This window comes from Anomaloglossus baeobatrachus, chromosome 4 (assembly GCF_048569485.1).
Source record: "Anomaloglossus baeobatrachus isolate aAnoBae1 chromosome 4, aAnoBae1.hap1, whole genome shotgun sequence".
Lineage (NCBI taxonomy): Eukaryota > Metazoa > Chordata > Amphibia > Anura > Aromobatidae > Anomaloglossus > Anomaloglossus baeobatrachus.
In genome coordinates, this window is record NC_134356.1 from 383,089,419 (window position 1) to 383,115,137 (window position 25,719).

At 45.0% G+C, this 25,719-nt stretch overlaps 1 protein-coding gene across 2 annotated transcripts in view; it reads right to left on the bottom strand.

The window, feature by feature from the left end:
• SEMA3E (semaphorin 3E) overlaps positions 1–25,719 on the bottom strand; it is a 391,499-nt gene that overhangs the window by 54,279 nt on the left and 311,501 nt on the right. For both annotated transcript variants that reach the window (XM_075345228.1, XM_075345227.1), the window contains exons 6-8: positions 24,562–24,681; positions 20,467–20,606; positions 16,880–16,994 (exon numbers count right to left, since the gene is read on the bottom strand). In XM_075345228.1, coding sequence (XP_075201343.1) covers positions 16,880–16,994; positions 20,467–20,606; positions 24,562–24,681 — 375 coding nt within the window. The remainder of the gene's footprint in view (positions 1–16,879; positions 16,995–20,466; positions 20,607–24,561; positions 24,682–25,719) is intronic.

Here is a 25,719-nt window from a genome sequence, read left to right on the forward strand (position 1 = left end):
GCATATGCATGAGCATAGTTAGCCGAGCTGGAAGCAGGAGATAGCAGCAGCCAGAGAAAGCAGCGATGGAGAAGGTTGAAGTTTAAAAAGCTTTTTATTTTCAATGTACGCAATTTTTTTTGTTTGTGTTTTATGGATCACACCATAGTGGGGTCCATGGGCCATCAATGATGCCAGAAAAAACGGACTAGTCACTGTGTGGAGCACACGGACACGCATGTACACCGCACGCAGACACGGTCAGTGAAAAATCACTGATGTGTGTGCAGACCCATTGATTTTAATGGGTCTGCGTATGTCCGTGACTGGTACGTATAAAAACTGCAACATATGTACCAACATCACTGATGTGTGAAAAGGGCCTAAAACAGATAAGCGGCATGCTAATCAGTACTACTACTATATAACCCATAGACAGTGCAAAATTAAAATAGACTTTCTTATAGAGCAACAGATATATCATACTGTTTTCATTTTATTTGATAAATCTGTCTACTTTTAATACTCTCTAGTTTAAGTTTACATCTCCTATTAATTGACATAGTTTATGCCAACAGTTGACTCCATAATTTTGGTGCATAAGGGTGCAAAGTAGATTATACCCCTTTTACAATAACTATACTCTTTTCAGTAGAATCATTCTTCCTTGTTGAACAAATCTTAAAACGTCTCTAAAACATATCAATAATATGGTGCAAGTCATAAAAAATATATTATTCTGCAATTCTGGTGCACTTAGTTTTAAAATTAAGTGTCACGCCCCTGAGGCTTCTGTCACCACAGAGGTACTACACCTCAGCCAGAGGTGTGGTATTCCATCCTGGATAAGAAAGGGATAATTTGCCGGTCCACAGACAAAACCTGCACACACCAATTGTTAGGTCACACACCGGGTCAGGGTTTAAAGGCTACGTTACACCTTACGATATCACATACGATATCATATGCGATCGTACCCTCCCCTATCGTATGTGCGGCACGTTCAATTTGTTAACCATGTCGCACAAACGATTATTTCCCATCACACGTACTTCCCCTTCCATACGACTTCGATGTGGGCGGCAAACATCCACTTCCTGGAGTGGGAGGGACGTTCGGCATCACAGCGACGTCACGCGGCAGCCAGCCAATAGAAGCAGAGGAGCGGAGATGAGCGGGACGTAAACATCCCGCCCACCTCCTTCCTTCCGCATTGCAGGCAGGACTTAGGTAAGATCTGTTCATCATTCCCAGGGTGTCACACACTGCGATGTGTGGTACCTCGGGAACATTGAACAACCCGACGTGCAATTTTAAGGAAATGAACGACGTGTATGGGATGAACGGTTTTACGTTCAGTCGCAATCGCACTTAGCTGTCATACGCTACAACAACACTAACGATGCCGGATGTGCGTCACTTACGACATGACCCCGCCGACACATCGTTAGATTTGTTGTAGCATGTAAAGCCCGCTTAAGGCAGGTACTCCATTAATGCTGAGAAGCAGTGACCAGTATATCTGGTTATGGAGCCTTAGGTCCCATTCACTGTCCTGGAGGGGTGGAATCTGGCAGAGGGAGTGTGGGAGGAGTCAGTGGGGTTGGTTGGAGAACCAGTCAGAACCAGCCAGTTTTAGTCAGGGAGAGTTTTTCAGTCACAGTAAGTAACAGTTGACAACAACCGGTGAGAACCGGAGGGTGTGAGGTGATGGTAGGAGGTGACAGTCTGTAGTTCAAGGTGAAAACCCTGGGGTTCTGCTAGACCCAGCTGACACTGAGAGAAGGGGTTCCAGAGTGCCACAGATGTGCGAGAGGCCTCCATGGACTTGTTCCACCAAGAACACCGGGGTGGAGGAATCAATCTAGCTGCAATAACGGGGACAGTCCCCAGGAAAAAGGAAGGGAGACATTTCTTTTAGCAATCCGATGGCCCGTGTGATTGCTGTAGGCACCCGACGCCACAACCTGCCACCCATCCTCTGCAAGGGAGGCTTCAAAAGGACCATGGTCAGCCACCCTTTAGTCAGGGCTTGGTGGCGGAGGCGCAGGACAGTCCAGTGATGGTCAGAGAGAGACGGCCAGGAAAGGCACATTGAGGGGTGCACCGGTACTGACACTTGACCTGTTCAGGATCGGTGGAGGCCAACAACAGTGAGTCCTGGCAAACGGGGAAACCGGTCAGCTGAAGTTTTGGAACAAACTGTAAGTAAACATCTTGACTGCAAAGCCTCGTGTCGTCTGCTTCTTCCTACGCCCCATCCATTTCCGTCATAGACCTTCCTAATGGATGCCCCGGGGTCTCGCTCTACCTGTGGGGAGCAAGATCACCTCAGCTGCGCCATCACCAACTACCCCGTGGGACCTGCAGCACAGCGGCGGCTCACCACAGGTGGCGTTGCGAACTTAATCTTATCCAAAAATACAACTCCAATCATCATCCTCCCTTTATTATTGAGACACCGCCAGGGTCACGGAGCTGGCCCCCCATCACCGCTGACATCCCCGGACTAGTCCGGCCCGGTTCCGAGTGCCCCTGGCCCTTGGGCGGGCGTGTCAAATAAGCCCCATTATATTTTTTTTCAATTTCTTTCAAATAATTATAAGGTTCCTATTCTTCTTATAAACCCACTGCCAGACAAGTTACAGTCTTTCTCTACCCAGTGAACTCTAAACTCATATCGGGGATGTGCAAATGAAAAAAAATCTTTGCAAGTATGTGGCCTACAAGCACTTGCTGTAAATATGCTGTATTTCAGGGTAGTGGAGTGTATGGGGTTTAAAAAAAATATATGCTAAATGTAAATTGACTGGTGCTGGAAAATTGAGATATGCAAATGTGACGCCCCTGGACTATCAGGTTGTCCCAGGGTATTGCACAATCTACCCTCCCATGCAGTAGCCACCTCCTTCTCGGCTATGGGTCCCTAACCAAATGGTGTTACCTACATCAGAAAATCAAATCCTAGATACACCCTGCACCACACCCACCAGACACACCAGTGGATGGCTTGAGTGGAACAGAGTCGCTCACCTGGGGGGTCAGGGAGGGGACTTGAGGAGTGTAGTCAGTAGAGTGTAGCAGTGAGTAGTGAGCTGTGAGGAGCTCTGAGGAGGTCGGGAGCGGGGACTCCCATGAGAAAACTGTCTAGGTTGCACACAGTGGTCTGGACCTAGAGGAGTCAGACCCCCGATCCCAGGGGATCATGGCAAGGGGCTCAGATCTGTGGAGCAGGACAGCCGGCGGCCTTGCACCATCACCAGGCTGGGACCAAGGCACGACAGGATACGTGGACCCTAGGTCGGGGAGTAGCTGCATGCAACCCAATAATTTACCCATAGAGAAAGGAGCCTTCAAGATTCGTTACCAACCACTCCAAAATCGGGGCACTAGAGCAAAGAGCGAGATAGTTCTTTCCATCCAAAATGGTCCAGAAAATCCCAAGCGTGAGCCCTGAGAGCAAGCTCCCACACTTAGCCACAGTGGTGAGCGGGACCCGGCAAGTTTCACACTACTAGGACCACCAGAGAAGTAAACTTAGTGCCAAGAGGCAGGTCACGGATAACCAGGCAGCATCATTGGGACGGGACCCGAAATAGCTCCCCTCAGCGGCCAGAGATTTGGTTTACCCGGTTGTTGGTGTCTGCTTAATGGACTGAGTGAGTACAAGAGTGACCCCTGCATCCCACGGCCTATTCCCGCCACAGAGTCTCGGGGCATTCCACCCTACCCGTGGAGGGTTCCAACACCTTGCTGCCCCGTTCCATCATCCCCGAGTACTCCCAACTGCAGTGGTGGTACTCCTAATTACCACACACCACGGGTGGAGTCACGAATTCTATAATCCCTTGTAAATACCCCCTTCTTTTGAGCGGCCACAGGACACCCGGGTCCGGAGACCCTCGAGCCACTGAGAATCCGGATCCGAGCAGCTCGGCTGCTTCCACGTGGGCGGCACACAGTTATGCTGAAGATGGGAATGTGAATTTCACAATCTGCAGTGCAACTAGTGAAATGTGTCACTTATCTGCACCATTTTCATAACGATTTTTGCACTGTTATTTATTGCTGTGGATTTTGCAGTGGCTGTCATGCTGTGAAAGGTTCCCAGCTGAAATGCCTCATGAGAATATACTCTTTGGGTTCTTTTAAGATCTACTCCTGGTTTAGACAATGAAAACTGTGTAAAAACCCTGAAAAAAAACCATGTTTGTGTATATGCTAAAAGAAAAAGGTTTTGGTACCGTGTTAGCCAGTTGAAAAATGATTGATTGCTCTCAGTGAGAGAAACAAAATTAAAATTTTGTAGTTGTGATACCTTTTAATGGCTAACTAAAATAAAATATGATGTTATAAAGCAAGCTTTCGAGACATCTCAGGTCTCTTCCTCAGGCATGGTATGACAAAATGTGTATATGTGTATACAGTGCCTACAAGTAGTATTCAACCCCCCTGCAGATTTAGCAGGTTTACACATTCGGAATTAACTTGGCATTGTGACATTTGGACTGTAGATCAGCCTGGAAGTGTGAAATGCACTGCCGCAAAAAAGAATGTTATTTCTTTATTTGTTTTTTTTTTAAATGGTGAAAAGTTTATTCAGAGGGTCATTTATTATTCAACCCCTCAAACCACCAGAATTCTGTTTGGTTCCCCTAAAGTATTAAGAAGTATTTCAGGCACAAAGAACAATGAGCTTCACATGTTTGGATTAATTATCTCTTTTTCCAGCCTTTTCTGACTAATTAAGACCCTCCCCAAACTTGTGAACAGCACTCATACTTGGTCAACATGGGAAAGACAAAGGAGCATTCCAAGGCCATCAGAGACAAGATCGTGGAGGGTCACAAGGCTGGCAAGGGGTACAAAACCCTTTCCAAGGAGTTGGGTCTACCTGTCTCCACTGTTGGGAGCATCATCCGGAAGTGGAAGGCTTATGGAACTACTGTTAGCCTTCCACGTCCTGGACAGCTTTTGAAAGTTTCCACCCGTGCCAAGGCCAGGCTTGTCCGAAGAGTCAAGGCTAACCCAAGGACAACAAGGAAGGAGCTCCGGGAAGATCTCATGGCAGTGGGGACATTGGTTTCAGTCAATACCATAAGTAACGTACGCCACCGCAATGGTCTCCGTTCCAGACGAGCCCATAAGGTACCTTTACTTTCAAAGCGTCATGTCAAGGCTCGTCTGCAGTTTGCTCATGATCACTTGGAGGACACTGAGACAGACTGGTTCAAGGTTCTCTGGTCTGATGAGACCAAGATCGAGATCTTTGGTGCCAACCACACACGTGACGTTTGGAGACTGGATGGCACTGCATACGACCCCAAGAATACCATCCCTACAGTCAAGCATGGTGGTGGCAGCATCATGCTGTGGGGCTGTTTCTCAGCCAAGGGGCCTGGTCATCTGGTCCGAATCCATGGGAAGATGGATAGCACGGCCTACCTAAAGATTCTGGCCAAGAACCTCCGCTCCTCCATCAAGGATCTTAAGATGGGTCGTCATTTCATCTTCCTACAAGACAATGACCCAAAGCACACAGCCAAGAAAACCAAGGCCTGGTTCAAGAGGGAAAAAATCAAGGTGTTGAAGTGGCCTAGTCAGTCTCCTGACCTTAACCCAATTGAAAACTTGTGGAAGGAGCTCAAAATTAAAGTCCAGATGAGACACCCAAAGAACCTAGATAACTTGGAGAAGATCTACATGGAGGAGTGGGCCAAGATAACTCCAGAGACCTGTGCCGGCCTGATCAGGTCTTATAAAAGACGATTGTTAGCTGTAATTGCAAACAAGGGTTATTCCACAAAATATTAAACCTAGGGGTTGAATAATAATTGACCCACACTTTTATGTTGAAAATTTATTAAAATTTAACTGAGCAACATAACTTGTTGGTTTGTAAGATTTATGCATCTGTTAATAAATCCTGCTCTTGTTTGAAGTTTGCAGGCTCTAACTTATTTGCATCTTATCAAATCTGCTAAATCTGCAGGGGGTTGAATACTACTTGTAGGCACTGTATGCTTGCACCCTGGGTGCGGATTTCAGCAATTTTGATGCAAATCCTCAAAGAAATGGGAGGCATGAAGAGTTTTTGCTAGATTTACCAAATACATATATTTACAAATCCATTGAATCCATCCTAAATCCGTCTAAGTTTTAGGTTCATATATGGCTGGCCTTGTGTCGTAGTTTCCATCTGACATTTAACGAAAGGCTGTTGGCTGGAAATTGATGGAGGAACTGAAACCATTGTTTGCAATGGGATTTTTCCTTCTTTTCTAGTACATCAGTATTGTACTGGACAGGTCCAGGCATTGAATAGATGCAGGTGCTGATTTGGAGGCTTTATCAGGATACTTAATGTAATGTACCGATATGGTGCTGGAACTGGTAGTAAATACTAAAGTAATCTGATGGGAACTGATGCACTTTTGCATCAATTTTGTAATCAGTTTGATTTGTTGAGTTTAATCAGATTGATAGAAACTGTGTCTAATGTAATGGATATACTGTATGTTAACCCAGCCTAACATAAACCTAATGAATCCAATTGCCTGACATGAAATTAACCAAATTCTCATAAGATGAAAATATAAACAAAATGCAATAATACTCTTTGTTATATCAGGCTGGGTCGACACAAACCAGTTGTATCAGGTACAGGTTTTATAAGTCTTAACTGATCACAAGTAAAGCCAAAACTGATGCAAAAATTAATCAGCTGCCATCAGGCTTTTTCACTGAGGTGCCATACAAGTGGAAGCAATACAATTCAAAACAATGTTATTGTCACAATTCCATTGTGCAGAATGTTCTATATTGTTCTGCCATGCTTTCCTGTAGAGCCAGTATATGTTGCCTATGGTGCAGAGCATTTTGCAGGAAGAATGCTCTCCTGGTTGTTTTACAGCACTGGGTTTCATGCTGTCCTGGGAGGTGAGAGCTTTCATTGCTCTGCTTCATTAGGGAGCATGTTAGCTCAGGACACTGCCAGCAATACTCCCTGTTTACTAGAGTTGAGCGCGGTTTGCGGTTCGAGGTTCTCCAGTTCGCGGCTCGAGTGATTTTGGGGGCTGTTCTAGATCGAACTAGAACTCGAGCTTTTTGCAAAAGCTCGATAGTTCTAGAAACGTTCGAGAACGGTTCTAGCAGCAAAAAAACAGCTAATTCCTAGCTGGCTTTCCGCTGTAATAGTGTAAGTCACTCTGTGACTCACACTATTATGAAATTACAGTGTATAGTGTGCGGGAGCAGCGCATTCAGATCACTGCTGTTTGGATAATGGCGATCGCCATTTTTTTTTTTTTCCTTGTCTTCCTTCCCTAAGCGCGCGCGTGTAGTTGGACGGGCCAGCATGTCAGCCAATCCCACACACACACACAGCTAAGTGGACTTTTAGCCAGAGAAGCAACGGCATGTGTGATAGGATGTCCATGTCACATGTCCCTGCATTATAAAAACGAGTATCTGCCCGTCCGGACGCCATTATCTCTTCTGCGTCTGGGTGTCAGTCACCGCTGGCGTAGCTCCTGTCTCCGATACTGCTGTGTACGCTCTATACACAGCGCTATACAGAATAGGGATAGAAGTTTCTTTCAGCCCTTGTAAGGGCTAATACCGGCAAAGTCAGAGCCATAGGTGACAGTCAGGGCCGTGAAAACAGATTTTAACAGCTACACAAGATGACAGCATCTGTGTAGCTAAGGTCAGGGATTTCCTCGCTGCATTTCCCCATTAGGAGGGATAGAAAGGGAGGCTTCCTTTCCTCTACCCAGACCCACAAGCCTGCCACTGAACCTTCCTGCCCTTTGCACACTCAAACTCATTGTTACTAAGCCATTATACAAGCAAACACTGAGGAAACTTAGTGGCCTCCTAAACGTGGCTGTTGGACTTCTGTATTGTCCCACAAGTGCAAAGATATTTGCAGCACGTCTGCCTGCATTGCACACTCAAACTCATTTGTTACTAAGCCATTATACTAGCAAACACTGAGTGTACTTAGTGGCATCCTAAACGTGGCTATTGGACTTCTGTATAGTCCCACTAGTGCAAAGATATTTGCAGCACGTCTGCCTGCATTGCACACTCAAACTCATTTGTTACTAAGCCATTATACTAGCAAACACTGAGGAAACTTAGTGGCATCCTAAAAGTGGCTGTTGGACTTCTGTATTGTCCCACTAGTGCACAGATATTTGCAGCACGTCTGCCTGCATTGCACACTCAAACTCAATGTTACTAAGCCATTATACTAGCAAACACTGAGGAAACTTAGTGGCATCCTAAAAGTGGCTGTTGGACTTCTGCATTGTCCCACTAGTGCAAAGATATTTGCAGCACGTCTGCCTGCATTGCACACTCAAACTCATTGTTACTAAGCCATTATATTAGCAAACACTGAGGAAACTTAGTGGCATCCTAAAAGTGGCTGTTGGACTTCTGTATTGCCCCACTAGTGCAAAGATATTTGCAGCACGTCTGCCTGCATTGCACACTCAAACTCATTGTTACTAAGCCATTATACTAGCAAACACTGAGGAAACTTAGTGGCATCCTAAAAGTGGCTGTTGGACTTCTGTATTTTCCCACTAGTGCAAAGATATTTGCAGCACGTCTGCCTGCATTGCACACTCAAACTCATTGTTACTAAGCCCTTATACTAGCAAACTATGCTGCCAGTTTAAGGGCCGTAGTTGCATTGTCAGGGATAATTATTGTTGTTTATTCTGCTGTTAATAAAGCTAGACCACTGCTGAAATCTACACCACCTCTCAATTTTTACTACCACATTTTAAGTGCACAATCTTGTCGCAATAAAAATGAGTGGCAAAATGAGAGATGCTGGTGGAAAGGGGAAGAGGCGTGTTGGAAAAGGAAAAAAAGGGTTTGTCCGTGGGGAAGGTGGCAAAGCTCCATTAACATCTGCTGAAGATAGACCATCTTCCAGCAAAAGTAAGATGTCTACTACTTACCGTGGACAATCCGATGTGCTCCCTTTGTTACGGACACGAACAACTGGAACAAAGGTAGATGATGGCCAAAAAAGGAAAATGCTTGAATGGATCTCAAGTGGTCCAACAAGTGCCCTCTCCGCCACCTCAACTACCGCATCCAAAAAACACTAGTTCTCTGAGTTGTCAGCCCAATCACACTTGCATTCTCCCAGCTCTGAAGTCTCCATCCGCCCTGCACCGTATGGTGGAACTGAGATGGCTGACTCTGCAGAGCTGTTCAGTCACACTATAGCCTGGGAATTAGAAGTCTGCTCCCAAGCTACAGTGAGTACAGACCAGGAAATGGTCTGCAGTGATGCCCAGAACCTTTGTGACTCTGATTCAGGCCGTGAGGACCAAGTTTCTGAGCATAATGTTGACCCTTTTTCACAAACTGTAACACCTGTTGTTATAGACAATGAGGAACATACTGATGATGATGAGACGCAGATACCAGATTGGAATGATAACTTAAATACTCGGTCAGGGCAAGAAGAGGCTCGGTCTGAGGGTGAAGGGAGTGCAAACACAACAATTGATGAGGAAGTTCTAGATCCCACCTACTGTCAACCCACAGTCAGGCACTCGTGGAGGTCAACAGAGGCGGTGGAGGAGGATGCAACCGAAGACGAAGTTACCTTGCGCCTTCCTGGACAGAGTAGGAGCAATGGTAGCACGTCTACAACTGCATCCTCAGCCACCACTCTGCCTCTGAGCACTAGTCGGGGGGGCTCAGCAGGTCGCATACCCTCTAAGCCTTGCCTAGCTTGGTCCTTTTTTGACATAGCAAAAGATCGCCCAAATTATGTGATCTGTAAAATTTGTCGTTATTCTGTTAGTAGAGGGCAAAACTTCAGCAGTTTGACAACTTCTTCCATGAATCGTCACATGAATAAATATCATATGTCCCAGTGGGAAGCTCACCGTGCTGCAATGCGGCCTAGCGGAGCGAACCATCCACCGCCTGCCCCTTCCAGTGCATCCGCGCGCTCTTCATCTTCTAGGACTGTGGGGACAGCTGTCACACATGGTTTTCCACGCACAACTTCCACCACTGTAACCGCAACAGGCAGTTTGCTTGGTAGGTCGTCAGTTGGTTTGGAAGGGGAAACAAGTACGTGTGTACAGCTCTCTCAGACATCGATAGCACCAACTTTGGATGAAGGCAACATCATGTCTATGCCTGCACTTTCCTCACAAAGCTGCATTTTTCCAGGGACACCCTACTCAACACCGTCTACACACAGCAGTCAGATCTCTGTCCCTCAGATGTGTACAAATAAATGGCCATTTCCTGCGACCCATGACAAAGCTAAGAGGTTGACTTTAACCCTCTGTAAGCTCTTGGCTATTGAAATGCTGCCTTTCCGCCTGGTGGACACACAGGATTTTAGAGACCTTATGTCTGTCGCTGTGCCCCAGTTCCAGATGCCCAGTCGCCACTACTTCTCTAAGAAAGGTGTGCTCGTGCTACACCAGCATGTCGCACACAACATCACCGCTTCCTTGAGAAACTCTGTGTGTGAACGGGTGCATTTGACCACCGATACTTGGACCAGTAAGCATGGACAGGGACGTTACATGTCGCTGACTGGGCATTGGGTAACTATGGTGATAGATGGTGAAGGGTCTGCTGCACAAGTCTTGCCGTCCCCACGACTTGTGTGTCAATCCTCTGTCTGTCCAAGTTTCGCCACTGCTTCTGCCTCCTCCACCTTATCTGGGTCCTCCACCTCCGCCCCAAGCCTGCCTGGTCAGGCCACCAGCGTTCTCACTGCGCAGAAGGAATCACGCACCCCTCATTTCTATGCTGGAAGCAGAGCGCAACGGCATCAGGCGGTCTTTACCTTGACATGTCTTGGAAATAGAAGTCACACAGCGGCTGAGTTGTGGGCTGTTCTGGAGACTGAGTTTAATAAATGGTTGTCTCCACTCAACCTGCAGCCTGGTAAGGCTGTGTGCGACAATGCTGCAAACCTGGGTGCGGCCCTTCACCTGGGCAAGGTGACACACGTGCCTTGTATGGCTCACGTGTTGAACCTTGTTGTCCAGCAATTTTTAACACACTATCCCGGCCTAGATGGCCTTCTGACCAGGGCACGAAAACTGTCTGCTCACTTCCGCCATTCAACTGCCGCAGCTGAGCGACTTGCATCGCTCCAGAAGTTTTTCGGCCTGCCGGTTCATCGCCTGAAATGCGATGTGCCGACACGCTGGAAGTCGACTCTCCACATGTTACAGCGACTGTGGCAGCACCGCCGAGCCCTGGTGCAATACGTCATGACGTATAGCCTGGGCCAACGAGATGCAGAGGTGGGGAAGATCACCCTGATGGAGTGGTCTCAAATCAAGGACCTATGCACCCTTCTGCACAGTTTCGACATGGCGACGAATATATTTAGCGCTGACGATGCCATTATCAGCATGACAATTCCAGTCATTTACATGCTGGAGCACACGCTAAACACTATTCGGAGTCAGGGGGTGGGACAACAGGAAGGGGAGGAACTACAGGAGGACTCATATGCGCAAGACACAACAACATCACCAAGGTCCAGACATTCATCATCACCAACGCGGCAGGCATGGGACCATGGGGGACAGGGATCAACAAGGGCGCATGGTAGCAGGCGAAATGTTGAGGAAGGTGCAGGAGAACATGAAGAAATGGAGGACGAACTGTCCATGGACATGGAAGACTCAGCGGATGAGGGAGACCTTGGTCAAATTTCAGTTGAAAGAGGTTGGGGGGAGATGTCAGAGGAAGAAAGAACGGTTAGCACCTCTATGCCACAAACACAGCGTGGACTTGGTCCGCATGGCTGCGCAAGACACATGAGCGCTTTCTTGCTGCACTACCTCCAACATGACCCTCGTATTGTCAAAATTAGAAGTGATGATGACTACTGGCTTGCCACACTATTAGATCCCCGGTTCAAGTACAAATTTTGTGACATAATTCCAGCCATAGAAAGGGACGCACGTATGCAGGAGTATCAGCAGAAGCTGTTACTCGATCTTAGCTCGGCTTTTCCACCAAACAACCGTGCAGGTGCAGGGAGTGAATCTCCCAGTTGTAACTTGACAAACATGGGACGGTCTCGTCATCTTCAACAGTCTACCCGTATCTGGTGCTGGTAACAGCAATTTTATTGAATCTTTTCATAATTTTTTTAGACCGTCCTTTGCAGGGCCACCAGAGACAACAAGTCTGACACATAGTCAACGGCTGGAGAGGATGATACAGGAGTATCTCCAAATGAACATCGATGCCATGACTTTGCAACTGGAGCCTTGCTCATTTTGGGCTTCAAATCTTGAAAAATGGCCAGAGCTCTCAACTTACGCCTTGGAGATTTTGTCGTGTCCAGCTGCCAGCGTTGTCTCTGAACGTGTCTTCAGTGCTGCTGGGTGTGTGCTGACAGATAAGCACACGCGTCTGTCCAGTGACAATGTGGACAGACTAACGTTCATCAAAATGAACAAGTCATGGATCCACAAGGAATTTACTACCCCTGTGTCATCCTGGGGAGAGTAAATGCTTGTGGATTTGGAATGTGCTTGATGCAAATCAAAACATCCTGTTTGCAACTAGGGCACAAGTGCTGCCACTGATGGGTTGTCTGTGTGGCCCAATTTTTGGAAAAAAAGGGAGACTCCACTTGGAGTAACCCTTGCTTGCTGTGTTTTTTAAAAGGAGCCAAGATGAACAAGTCATGGTTCAGCAAAGACTTTGCTACCTACCCCGGTGCAATCCTGAGGACGGAAAATGATGGCGTATTTTTGAATGTGCTTGATGCAAATCTAGCTGTGATGTGTACAACTGGGGCACAAGTGCTGCCACTGAATGGGTGGGTGGGTGTGGGGCCCAATTTTTGGAAAAAAAGGAGACTCCGGTTGTAGTAACCCTTGCTTGCTGTGTTTTTTAAAAGGAGCCAAGATGAACAAGTCATGGTTCAGCAAAGACTTTGCTAGCTACCCCCGGGGTCATCCTGGGAACGGTTAAGTATGGCGTATTTTTGAATGTGCTTGATGCAAATCTAGCTGTGAAGTGTACAACTGGGGCACAAGTGCTGCCACTGAAGGGGTGAGTGTCTGTGTGGCCCAATTTTTGGAAAAAAGGGAGACTCCGCTTGGAGTAACCCTTGCTTACATTGTTTTTAAAAATGGTCCAAGATGAACAGAGCTGGGATCAGGAAAGACTTTGCTACCTACCCCGGTGCAATCCTGAGGACGGAAAAGGATGGCGTATTTTTGAATGTGCTTGATGCAAATCTAGCTGTGAAGTGTACAACTGGGGCACAAGTGCTGCCACTGAATGGGTGGGTGTGTGGGGCCCAATTTTTGGAAAAAAAGGAGACTCCGGTTGTAGTAACCCTTGCTTGCTGTGTTTTTTAAAAGGAGTCAAGCTGAACAAGTCATGGTTCAGCAAAGACTTTGCTAGCTACCCCGGGGTCATCCTGGGAACGGTTAAGTATGGCGTATTTTTGAATGTGCTTGATGCTAATCTAGCTGTGAAGTGTACAACTGGGGCACAAGTGCTGCCACTGAATGGGTGAGTGCCTGTGTGGCCCAATTTTTGGAAAAAAGGGAGACTCCGCTTGGAGTAACCCTTGCTTACATTGTTTTTAAAAATGGTCCAAGATGAACAGAGCTGGGATCAGGAAAGACTTTGCTACCTACCCTGGTGCAATCCTGAAGATGGAAAAGGATGGCGTATTTTTGAATGTGCTTGATGCAAATCTAGCTGTGAAGTGTACAACTGGGGCACATGTGCTGCCACTGAATGGGTGGGTGTGTGTGGGGCCCAAATTTTGGAAAAAAAGGAGACTCCGCTTGGAGTAACTTTTGCTTGCTGTGTTTTTTAAAAGGAGCCAATATGAACAGAGCTGGGATCAGGAAAGACTTAGCTACCTACCCCGGTGTCCTCCTGGTGACGGTTAAGTATGGCGTATTTTTGAATGTGCTTGATGCAAATCTAGCTGTGAAGTGTACAACTGGGGCACAAGTGCTGCCACTGAATAAGTCTGTGTGTGGGGCCCAATTTTTGGAAAAAAGGGAGACTCCGCTTGGAGTAACCCTTGCTTGCTGTGTTTTTTAAAAGGAGCCAAGATGAACAAGTCATGGTTCAGCAAAGACTTTGCTACCTACCCCGGTACAATCGTGAGGACAGAAAAGGATGGCGTATTTTTGAATGTGCTTGATGCAAATCTAGCTGTGAAGTGTACAACTGGGGCACAAGTGCTGCCACTGAATGGGTGGGTGTGTGTGGGGCCCAATTTTTGGAAAAAAAGGAGACTCCGCTTGGAGTAACTTTTGCTTGCTGTGTTTTTTAAAAGGAGCCAATATGAACAGATCTGGGATCAGGAAAGACTTAGCTACCTACCCCGGTGTCCTCCTGGGGACGGTTAAGTATGGCGTAGTTTTGAATGTGCTTGATGCAAATCTAGCTGTGAAGTGTACAACTGGGGCACAAGTGCTGCCACTGAATGGGTGGCTGTGTGTGGGGCCCAATTTTTGGAAAAAAAGGGAGACTCCACTTGGAGTAACCCTTGCTTGCTGTGTTTTTTAAAAGGAGCCAAGATGAACAAGTCATGGTTCAGCAAAGACTTTGCTAGCTACCCCCAGGGTCATCCTGGGAACGGTTAAGTATGGCGTATTTTTTAATGTGCTTGATGCAAATCTAGCTGTGAAGTGTACAACTGGGGCACAAGTGCTGCCACTGAAGGGGTTTGTGTCTGTGTGGCCCAATTTTTGGAAAAAAAGGGAGACTCCACTTGGACTAACCCTTGCTTGCTGTGTTTTTTAAAAGGAGCCAAGATGAACAAGTCATGGTTCAGCAAAGACTTTGCTACCTACCCCGGTGCAATCCTGAGGACGGAAAAGGATGGCGTATTTTTGAATGTGCTTGATGCAAATCTAGCTGTGAAGTGTACAACTGGGGCACAAGTGCTGCCACTGAATGGGTGGGTGTGTGGGGCCCAATTTTTGGAAAAAAAGGAGACTCCGGTTGTAGTAACCCTTGCTTGCTGTGTTTTTTAAAAGGAGTCAAGCTGAACAAGTCATGGTTCAGCAAAGACTTTGCTAGCTACCCCGGGGTCATCCTGGGAACGGTTAAGTATGGCGTATTTTTGAATGTGCTTGATGCTAATCTAGCTGTGAAGTGTACAACTGGGGCACAAGTGCTGCCACTGAATGGGTGAGTGCCTGTGTGGCCCAATTTTTGGAAAAAAGGGAGACTCCGCTTGGAGTAACCCTTGCTTACATTGTTTTTAAAAATGGTCCAAGATGAACAGAGCTGGGATCAGGAAAGACTTTGCTACCTACCCTGGTGCAATCCTGAAGATGGAAAAGGATGGCGTATTTTTGAATGTGCTTGATGCAAATCTAGCTGTGAAGTGTACAACTGGGGCACATGTGCTGCCACTGAATGGGTGGGTGTGTGTGGGGCCCAAATTTTGGAAAAAAAAGGAGACTCCGCTTGGAGTAACTTTTGCTTGCTGTGTTTTTTAAAAGGAGCCAATATGAACAGAGCTGGGATCAGGAAAGACTTAGCTACCTACCCCGGTGTCCTCCTGGTGACGGTTAAGTATGGCATATTTTTGAATGTGCTTGATGCAAATTTAGCTGTGAAGTGTACAACTGGGGCACAAGTGCTGCCACTGAATGGGTGGGTGTGTGTGGGGCCCAATTTTTGGTAAAAAAGGGAGACTCCGCTTAGAGTAACCCTTGCTTGCTGTGTTTTTTAAAAGGAGCCAAGATGAACAAGTCATGGTTCAGCAAAGACTTTGCTACCTACCCCGGTGTCCTCCTGGGGACGGTTAAGTATGACGTATTTTTGAATGTGCTTGATGCAAATCTAGCTGTGAATTGTACAACTGGGGCACAAGTGCTGCCACTGAATGGGTGGGTGTGTGTGTGTGTGTGTGGCCCAATTTTTGGAAAAAAGGGAGAACTCCGCTTGGAGTCACCTTGTAGTGTTTTCCATGATTTTAGAAGGGCGTGTCATGCCTATATCTGTGTTTCCTCCTCTTTTTCCTTCTCCAGCTCTTTTCTTTTCGCATGAGTATATGTCCTTGTCATTTTTCCATGTGTTTGTGTTGTGAGTTGTTTTTCACCTTTTGGACACCTTTGAGGGTGTTTTCTAGGTGTTTTTATGTGTTTGTGATTGCCTGCCATTGTTTCCTATGCGGTTCGAGTTCGGTTCGTCGAACGTTCGCCGAACTGAACTTGAACGAGACCTCCGTTCGACGAACCGAACTCGAGCCGAACCGCGGCTGGTTTGCTCATCTCTACTGTTTACAGTTATGCTGTTGGCTCCTGTGTTGCTCAGTATTCAGATCTTGGTCTCTTGACTCCGGACTGCTGTTTACCCATATCTGAGTGTCCTCCCCTGTTTCTGTTGTGACTTCCTGGCTTCTGAGCTCGGACTTCTTCCTGACCATGTCCTCGTCTGCTCCCTGTATTTTATACGTACTCTCCTGGAACCCTGACCTTTGTTTTGTATCTTGACCTAGTCGCTGTCTTCCCCCAGTGTACTGTCATGCCTTCCTGGTTTATAATGTCAGCCTGTCTGACTACCTCTCCATTTACGACATACTAATAGTGTCTTGCGCCACCTTGTGACAGTCATCACAGTTATCAGTTTATGCTAATAAAGCTTGCTATTATTACCATCTTTTCAGTTAGCCATTAAAAGGTATAAACCACTGAGGACTCTCAGTTCTTTTAAACAATTTTTTTCTAGTTATTATTTAGTCACTGTGCAATGCTAATTGGTAAGTTCTGTTTCTTACATTTTGCTCTCTATGCTGCTATTTTCTTCTCTGCATGCAAATTATTTATAGTAGTAAATGGCAAAATAGAAATTAAAATAAAAAATCAGGAAAGAAAAACCTTACCAAGTTCATCAAAATGTGTGTCAATTCCATTTTGACCTGGAACGGAACAAGTCAGTCTGGCTTTAAGAAATGTGGTCCACTTGTTTATCATCATCCTCTGTCCTCCAACATCATTCTAAAATAATAAAACAATTACAAAACTGTATATGACCAATTATTTTTTCTGCACCCACACAAATTAGTTTAGCTGTAAAATGTTCCATCCCCATTTAGGAAATTAAAGGAAATCTGTCAGCAAGCTTCACCCCAAACCATTTATATGTGCAATACCTTGACATGGCCAGTTGGCTAAAGAAGTAGAATGCCAAACTGGATGTGTTTCCAATGACAAAATATGACATACACTGCAGAGCAATGGCAAGCATTGGTGTCAGCCACAGGAAGCCTCTTCGGAAGACCTTACGAAAAAAAAACCCTGCCTACAATATAATAATATTATTAAACTTTGATGTTATAGGTTAAAAAAAGTTTTCTTAAAATTTTGGAAATTGATCTTGTGTTTAGTGACATATTGATTAAAATCTTACTCTTCAAGGTGTACTTATTTCTGCTAAGCATTGTACATTTCTGATATATTATATGACCTGTTATGGGACTTCCTCTTTAGAAACTATAGTACATTTTAAAAATAGGGTAGCACTGTAAAAAAAAAAAAATCTAAATGTACACTGATGAGCAAAAGGATAACAATGTTTTGAACTTTGGACTTTCAGGCCCCATATCTCACTGTCCACTACAGCTTCAAACATGATTCAACCATAATTCTATAAACAATCATCTTGGCTATCTCATACATAAATTTGACTTGCAACTATTTAGCATATGGATATGATTAGTTATGTCGTTTTTTGGCATGTCACCGAATTGTTAATATTTTTGCTCCTAAATTTTTATTTTTATTATTTTGTTAGTATACTGTACTGGTACATCTTTACTCACCTCCTTCTGGTTACCGCGGGCTCCAACAGTGAGCCTGCCATCTTTCCCACACATATCTGCTGATTTGTTCAGCAAACATGTGTGGCTAATAGGTGCAGGTGGATTGGAAATCCACCCTTGCCTGTTAACCCCTTAGATCACACTGTCAAATACTGATTGCGCGCTTTAAAGGGTCTTGGCGGGGATTACACCATTCCCCGCCACCATTGGCGGCCCCATGGTGCCATTGTGTTATCATGGTAGGGTGGGGTCAGCTGATGACCCTTGATGCTACTATAACTCACTACTTGTGAGAGCGGACAGAGCATGACTGTAATTGGCGGATGTTAAAGTTCAAGGGCATAGAGAAGATCCATCTGGGGGTAAGAGGGGGAGACTTTAAAAATCTATTACATCAAAAAGAAGCACGGTGGATAATAACTTTGGATACTGTTAAACCTAAGGGACTAAATGATGCTATTAGTTATAAGCCCTTCTTGATCTAATATTTTGACCTGGCTCATGGTGCTGTACTTTTAATGGGTGGTTGCATCTCTGGCTGCCTGTCATTTACCATATGTTTTAATTATGCAATTTGTTATATATTTTTTTAGATATGGCTGCTTATGTCCTGGATACCTATTCCATATAAGGGATCCAACTAGTGATCTGCTGCATAGAAGTTGAACTCATCTGATTTGAGGACTCCTCGAGTTGAACAAACTGATCCTGTGGATTCAATATAATGACATCTGGTTATATGTCTAATGTTACTGCAGCAATCATCTGTATGCCCTTCCTGTAACCCTTTTTAAAAATGGCGCTCATGGCCTCTGTCCTGTGCGCGTGTGGTGATCTGATCGCCTCTCCTCCTCTCTGTTTAGTGACCTATTGGAGGCTCAGTGTGTACGCATGCGCACGATGGGCTCCGGGACGCCGAACGCAGTGGAGGATGGGCATCGGTTCACCGCAGCGCGCCGCCATAGGACAGTAAGTCTGACCTGCTGGGGTTATAAGCAGCCATACACATCACACCTGCACCTCCCGACAAAGCGGTTGCGAAACGCGTCGAGGTGCAGGGCGGTGTGTATGTGCACGGTGTCCGAGGGGGTCACCTGGGTAGGTTATTAACCTCTACCAGTCCTGGGTGCTCTGCCTTTTTTCATGTATGACAGGCTCTGGTATTCTGAGGGTCTGTTAGCAGGCAGTATACAAGCTGATATTTTCTTAGTCACTTGAGTGGCTTTATTGTCTGTGTATTGTTTATACTTACAATTGGTGACATGTATAACGATTGGTTAGTCAATTTGATATAATTCACTGACGATTGCCTTTTCTTATGACTAAATATGCTTGTATCTTGATATGTCTATTCACATTTTATGTATGAAGGCATGTGATGATTATTGTTGATATATGTTACTTGGACTCTGTTCCATACACACCTCCCTGCTTTATTGCAGTTTTATATATGTGCATGATTCTGTACCCCACTCTGTCCTGTTTGCATCCCTGTAATATTTTGATAAAATTTTGTATGGAATAAAGAACATTCATAATAATTTATAATAGTTGATATCATATTTATGACAATTGAGAGAAATATGGAGTTCTTTTGTAGGAATTTGTACGTGTGTTGGTGACTTTCCATATAAGAATTATGAATATGGACCAGGTTATTCATATATTTCTGGGTTTTTTTGAGAGCAGACAGAGCGCCTGACTCACAGGAGATGAGCTTTTCTTCTAATCAGAGCAATGCTGCAGCATCGCTCTGATCAGGACAAGTGATCGGATAGTTCAAGCATAAAGTCCCCTGGGAGACTAGTAAAATTAATAAAAAAATGTAAAAAATTTTTTTAAAAATATGAAAAAGTAAAAAAAACCTAAAAGTTAAAATCACTCCCTTTTCCCAACAATAAAAATAAAACAATTAAAAAAATTAGAAAAATACACATATTTGGTATCGCAGCTTTCAGAAATGCCCGATCTATCAACATCGAAAATCAATTAATCTGATTGGTACACGGCATGACGAGAAAAAAATTCCAAATGAAAAAATGATGTTTTTTGGTCAACGCAACATTGCATTAAAATACAATAACAGGCGATTAAAAACATCACATCTATACAAAAAGAGTATAATTAAAAATATCATCTCAAGACACAAAAAATAACCTGAGCCCCAGATTCCGAAAAAGAAGAACACTACGGGTCTCGGAAAATTGCAGCAAGAGAACTGTTTTTTGGTCTGACAAAATTCTGATTTTTTTTTCACCACTTAGATAAAAGTAAAAGAATACATTTTTAGTATCTATGAACTCGTACCGATGTGAGGTTTCATGTTGACATGTTTGTTTTGCATATAGTGAACTTGGTGAATAAAAACTCCCTCAAACCATGTGGAATTTCAATTTTTTCACTATTTCTCCACATTTGGATTTTTTTCCCCCATTTTTCCAGTACACTATATGGTAAAATGAATGTTGTCATTCAAAAATAAAACTTATCCCACAAAAAATGAGCCCTTATATTGTCATATTGCCATAAAAATAACAAAAAAATGATAGCTCTTGGAAGAAAGAAGGAAAAAACACAATTTAAAAATGTAAAATCGCCCGCGGGTGAAGGGGTTAAAGCAACAGTTATGCTTTCAATAAATTACTTACTGCACAGACTCGTCCTACTCGAGAAAAAAGTGCTTGGACTCCATCTCCTTCTATTGCCTTTTCAGTGTAGAAGAAGTAAATTTTATTGTCATCCTTATCTTCATTGTCTGGAATCATGTAAGATCCTACAAACTTTGGCTCTAAATAAAACCATGAAAATAAATAATGATTTATAGTTTCCATTTTTATAAGGTTAATGTTTGTATGCAATCGCTGTATGATTTTGGTATCAATTATAAACTGATTATAACCACCTATAGTTAAAGCACCACTCCAGCATCTTATGTTTTATTTAATCTCTGGAGTGTTGCTTTAAATTTAAATCCCCAGACCCCACCTGCTGCCATCTTCATCTTTTTTCAGTGTCTCCAGCAATTTGTGACCTGCCTTAAGCTCCTGTGTTTCCTGGAGTCCACGAGAGGCCACTTTTCAATCCAAGTCTATGAGAGCCTCATTCTGGCCTCCTTCTAGTTCTCATAGACTTGCACTGAGCACTTGTGATGTAACTTCTGAATGCCAGCCAGTCTGAAGTTACAAGCACAAGATGGCACAACAATATAGCACTGAAAAAACCCTAAATGATGGAGTGGTGCTTTAAAACTAAAGGGGCCTTTACACGCATTGACATCACTAGCAATGTCGCTGGTGAAAGCACTCGCCCCTGTCAGTTGTGTATCATGGGCAAATCGCTGCCCGTGGCGCATAATATCGTTAGGAGCCGTCACACATACTTACCTGCCTAGCGACGTCGCTGTGGCTGGCCAATTGCCTCCTTTTTAAGGGGGCGGTTCGTGGGGTGTCACAGCGGCATCACTAAGCGGCCTCCCAATAGAAGCGGAGGGGCAGAGATGAACGACCGTAACATCCTCCTTCCTTCCTCATTGCTGGTGGACACAGGTAAGCTGTAGTTCGTCGTTCCCGAGTTGTCACACGTAGCGATGTGTACTGCCTCGGGAACGACAAACAACCTGTGTCCTCTACAATCAACGATTTTTTTAAATTGAATGATGTGTCAACGATGGACGATATGGTGACGATATTTTCCATTGTTAACGGCCGCTCGTTGGTGTCACACGCAACGACATCGCTAACGATGCCGGATGTGCATCACAGAATCCGTGACCCTGGCAATATATCATTAGATACGTCGCTGCGTGTAACGGGGCCTTTATTGTGGAAACTCTACATGTACTTTGAGACAAAAACCTTGCTCAAAGAAGGTCATATGAAGATTGGCAAAAAGCCAAACAGATGCAAGACCTGCGTCAGCGCTAGAACTACTAGAAATCATATAAAAGAATTGCGCATGAAACATATAGACTAAAAATAATTGTTTATTGAATATTTAATTAAAAATATATAGTAAAGTGGACATTGATTCAGCAATGAAACAGAAAAAAAAGCAAGAGACATACAGAGGGCAGGTGTAGATCCTAGAAAAATGGCAAAAATCACAATGTATTATTGTAATAAGTATAATGAAAAAATGCCACCAGAATATATTAATGCAAACCCCATAAAGATCATGATAAGGGATTGTTACCCAACTAATAATCTATGTGCACATGTATCAGTACAATAATTACATACAGCCTCTATGCAGATGGTAAAAAAGAGTTACTGCCTAAACAATAATGAGTGCACAAATATAGTAAATCGTACGTTGCAAAAAGGGGTTAGTATGTATACATGTGAATCGTACACATCACCTAGTAAGCACACCTATACAGCAAGAAACACATCCAACCTTGTAAAGTACAAGGTGGTTGTAAACCAGTCCACATAACGGGTTAAAGTGCACTGCCACATACGATGTGCTCACATAAGGAAATAGGGATAACTCAATAGGGTATAGACATTACCTGACCAATAGTGCGCTCTGCCCAGACACCCTATGCGCGTTTCGACGTGCAGTCTTTTTCCAAGGGAGAGAGTAATAAATTATTAGTTGGGTAACAATCCCTTATCATGATCTATATGGGATTTGCATTAATATATTCTGGTGGCATTTTTTCATTATACTTATTACAATAATAGATTGGGATTTTTGCCATTATTCTAGGATCTACACCTGCCCTCTCTATGTCTCTTGCTTTTTTTCTGTTTCATTGCTGAATCAGTCCACTTCACTATATATTTTTAATGAAATATTCAATAAACAATTATTTTTAGTCTATATGTTTCATGAACTTTGAGACGCATATACTTCTCACTTTTGTATACAGTCCCAGATTTGAAAAAAAAAATCATATGAACAGTTCCTTAAAACTGCATATACCAATACATTTATTTGATAATTTAATTTATATTATGAATTTTCATGAATTTGCTGAGCCCAGCCTATTTGAATAGCATCCATTTCACCTAAAATAGCTGCCCCTATTTTACACATTGCAGAAGATTGCACGAGCTAGAAAAGGGACGCAGGAACTTGATCATAGCAATACTGTGTGACGCCCCTGGACTATTCAGGTCGTCAGAGGGTACTGCACAAACTGCCCTCCCCGTGCAGTGTTTAACTTCCCCATGGTTCTGGGTCTTTATCCTACAGTACTGCCTCCATCAGCATTCACAAATCCTAGATACACCTTGCATCACACCTGTCAGGCACACCAGTGGGCTGCTTAAGCAGGAATAGGGCCGCCCACCTAGGGGTCAGGCAGGAAGGTGGGAGGTGTCAAGTCAGTTCAGTGGTAGCCCTCAAGCTGTGAGGAGCTCTGAGGAAGATGGGAGTTGGAGCTCCCAGGGGAGAAGTAAACAAGGTCGCAGATGGTGGTCTGGACCTAGAGGAGTCAGACCCCTGGTCACAGGGGATTGAGGCTAGGTACCTTGGACCCGTCCAGGAGGACGGTCAGCAGCCTGCTTCTATCACCATTCTGGGACCGAAGGCACGACAGGGTACACAGGCCCTAGGTCTGGGAGAAGCTTCAGGCGGCCCGGCAATTAACCTGCGGAGGACAGGGCCTTTATGGACTGTTCCCACCAGCTCAGAGTTTGGGGGCACTAGCACAACGAAGAGGATAGGGTTTTCCTAGCAAGCAGCCCACTGAAATCCCAAGCGTGAGCTCCTGAGAGCAAGCTCCTCCACTTAGCCACAGTGGGGATCGGGGCTCAGACAGCTCCAAGCTACCGGGCCACAACGGACAATCTAAAACTTAGTGCCAGGAGGCAGGTTACGGACCACCAGCAGTACTGTAGGGGACAGGACCCGGACGAGCTCCCCTCGAGAGGCAACGGCGCTCAGAGACTTAGTCTACCCTGTTGTCAGCGTCTGTTTCATTGCTGAGTGAGTACCCGACTGACCCCTGCACTGCATCCCCGCATCACCAACCAGAGTCCCGGGGCCTACCCCTACCCGTGGAGGGCAACGTCATCTGGCTGCCCCACTCCATTACCCTGGGTACTCCCAATGGCAGCGGCGGTACTCCCAATTACCGTACACCACGGGTGGCCTCACGAACTATACCAATACCCCTGTAAATACTCTCTTTCCATTTGAGTGTGGCCCCTAAGCCCCCGGGTCCGGAGACCCTCGAGTCACGAATGATCACTACCCCCGGATCCGAGCGGTTTGATCCGCTGCTGGGGCGGCACAACTGCCTTTAAGCTATCACATGGTATAGTGCAGTCAATCTGAAGCCTGTGTAGATAATAGCCAGTATAAAAGCTGAAACTTGAAATGCAGCAGCCATTTTAAGGTGAATCTGAACAGTAAGCAGATGTCTCAGCTGAGATAGGAAAAGCAATGCATAAACCACTGAATACATATTAAATACAATTTGTGTGACAACACAGGAGGGAAGAATGATATAATTGTTTGTTCACAGCCATGTATGTAGAGGTCAATTTGACATTACTAAGGCTGTGTTCATGTAAGAAACCTGAAAGCAGTAGCATAGGGGTCCTAGGAGACCTCAGAGTGGTATACTCGTCTTTGGAGGTCAATGGGAGGCCTTGGATTATTTTTGATTTATAGTGAAGTGATTTGCCGTGAATCAAATTTCCTGGCAAAATTTGGTAATACTTCTAAATTTGGTTTTGAAAAGATTTTTATTAATTTCCAATAGCAAACAAGTCCCAATTTATATAACTCACCTTTTAGGATACGATCATCATCATGTTCTGTTCTTATATATGGTAGATGTCCCATGCTTCTGAATAAAGTTGCATCCCTTCCCCAAAAATCATTGTGGAGGCCAACAAATAACTCACCACCTACAGTAAAACAAAGTGTTGACAATATGTAATTTTTTTTATGTGTAGCGCCCCTGAAACTATTAGGGCACTACAAGGTACTGCATCCCACCAAAGATGTAGGGCCTACCCCAGGGACCTAGAAGACCAGTGCAAGTAACAACAAAACACTTTATAATCCCAGTTTTCCCCCCATCCACACAGACTGGTGACAGACTAGTAATGGACCCAATGGATGGCCACCCATGTTTGGAGCCAAGCCAGTCCACTAGACAGCGACCAGATGGGGGGGACAAACAGACAGTCAGTTAAAGTTAGTACGTGGAAGTGAGAAGAAACGCATGCAACTGCTCTACCACGGGAGTGTAATGGAGACCTGAGGGCCCAGGTGTATGGTTTCCGGAGGAGTACGGTGAAGTACTCCCAGAACCATAGCACCGACAGGGCACAGAGTTCTAGGTCAGGCAAATGCTCCAGGCAGACCTGATAAACATCTGCACAGTGAGGGGACCATCAAGGACCTCACTGACCTTAGAAATCCGGGGGCACCAGCAGTACAGGAGAACCAGGGACTGGAACGGAACACCGACCCTACAGAGTTTACACTGCCAGCCGTACGGACGACAGAGTGAGACAAACAGGAGGGGACCCCAAGTCGCTCCAAGCCTCGGGGACCCACCAACTTGAGAAAGGTGCAGGGGAAAGAAGCCACCAGGTCACCAACTGGCACTGGGACTAAGGGAACCAGAGGTGAATACAAGCCTTCCTCCAAGTACCAGTTACCATCTACCATGAGTAAAGAGAACCAGTTAAACAGTAACCTCTCGTGTGGCCTACTCTTTTTTTCTGTGACTAATTTCATTACCTAACCCCCTGGAGCCCCGGCGGAGGGCCCAACATCCAGGCTGCCATCACGTCAGCCCCAGCGGAACGACTGTGCAGTGGCGGTTCCATTACCATAACCGCAACCCACAAGTGGCGTCACGACATAAACTTTATTGAACATTCCCTTGTATATAAACCCCTTTTTAAAAGTGACCACCAGGGTCATGGAACCAG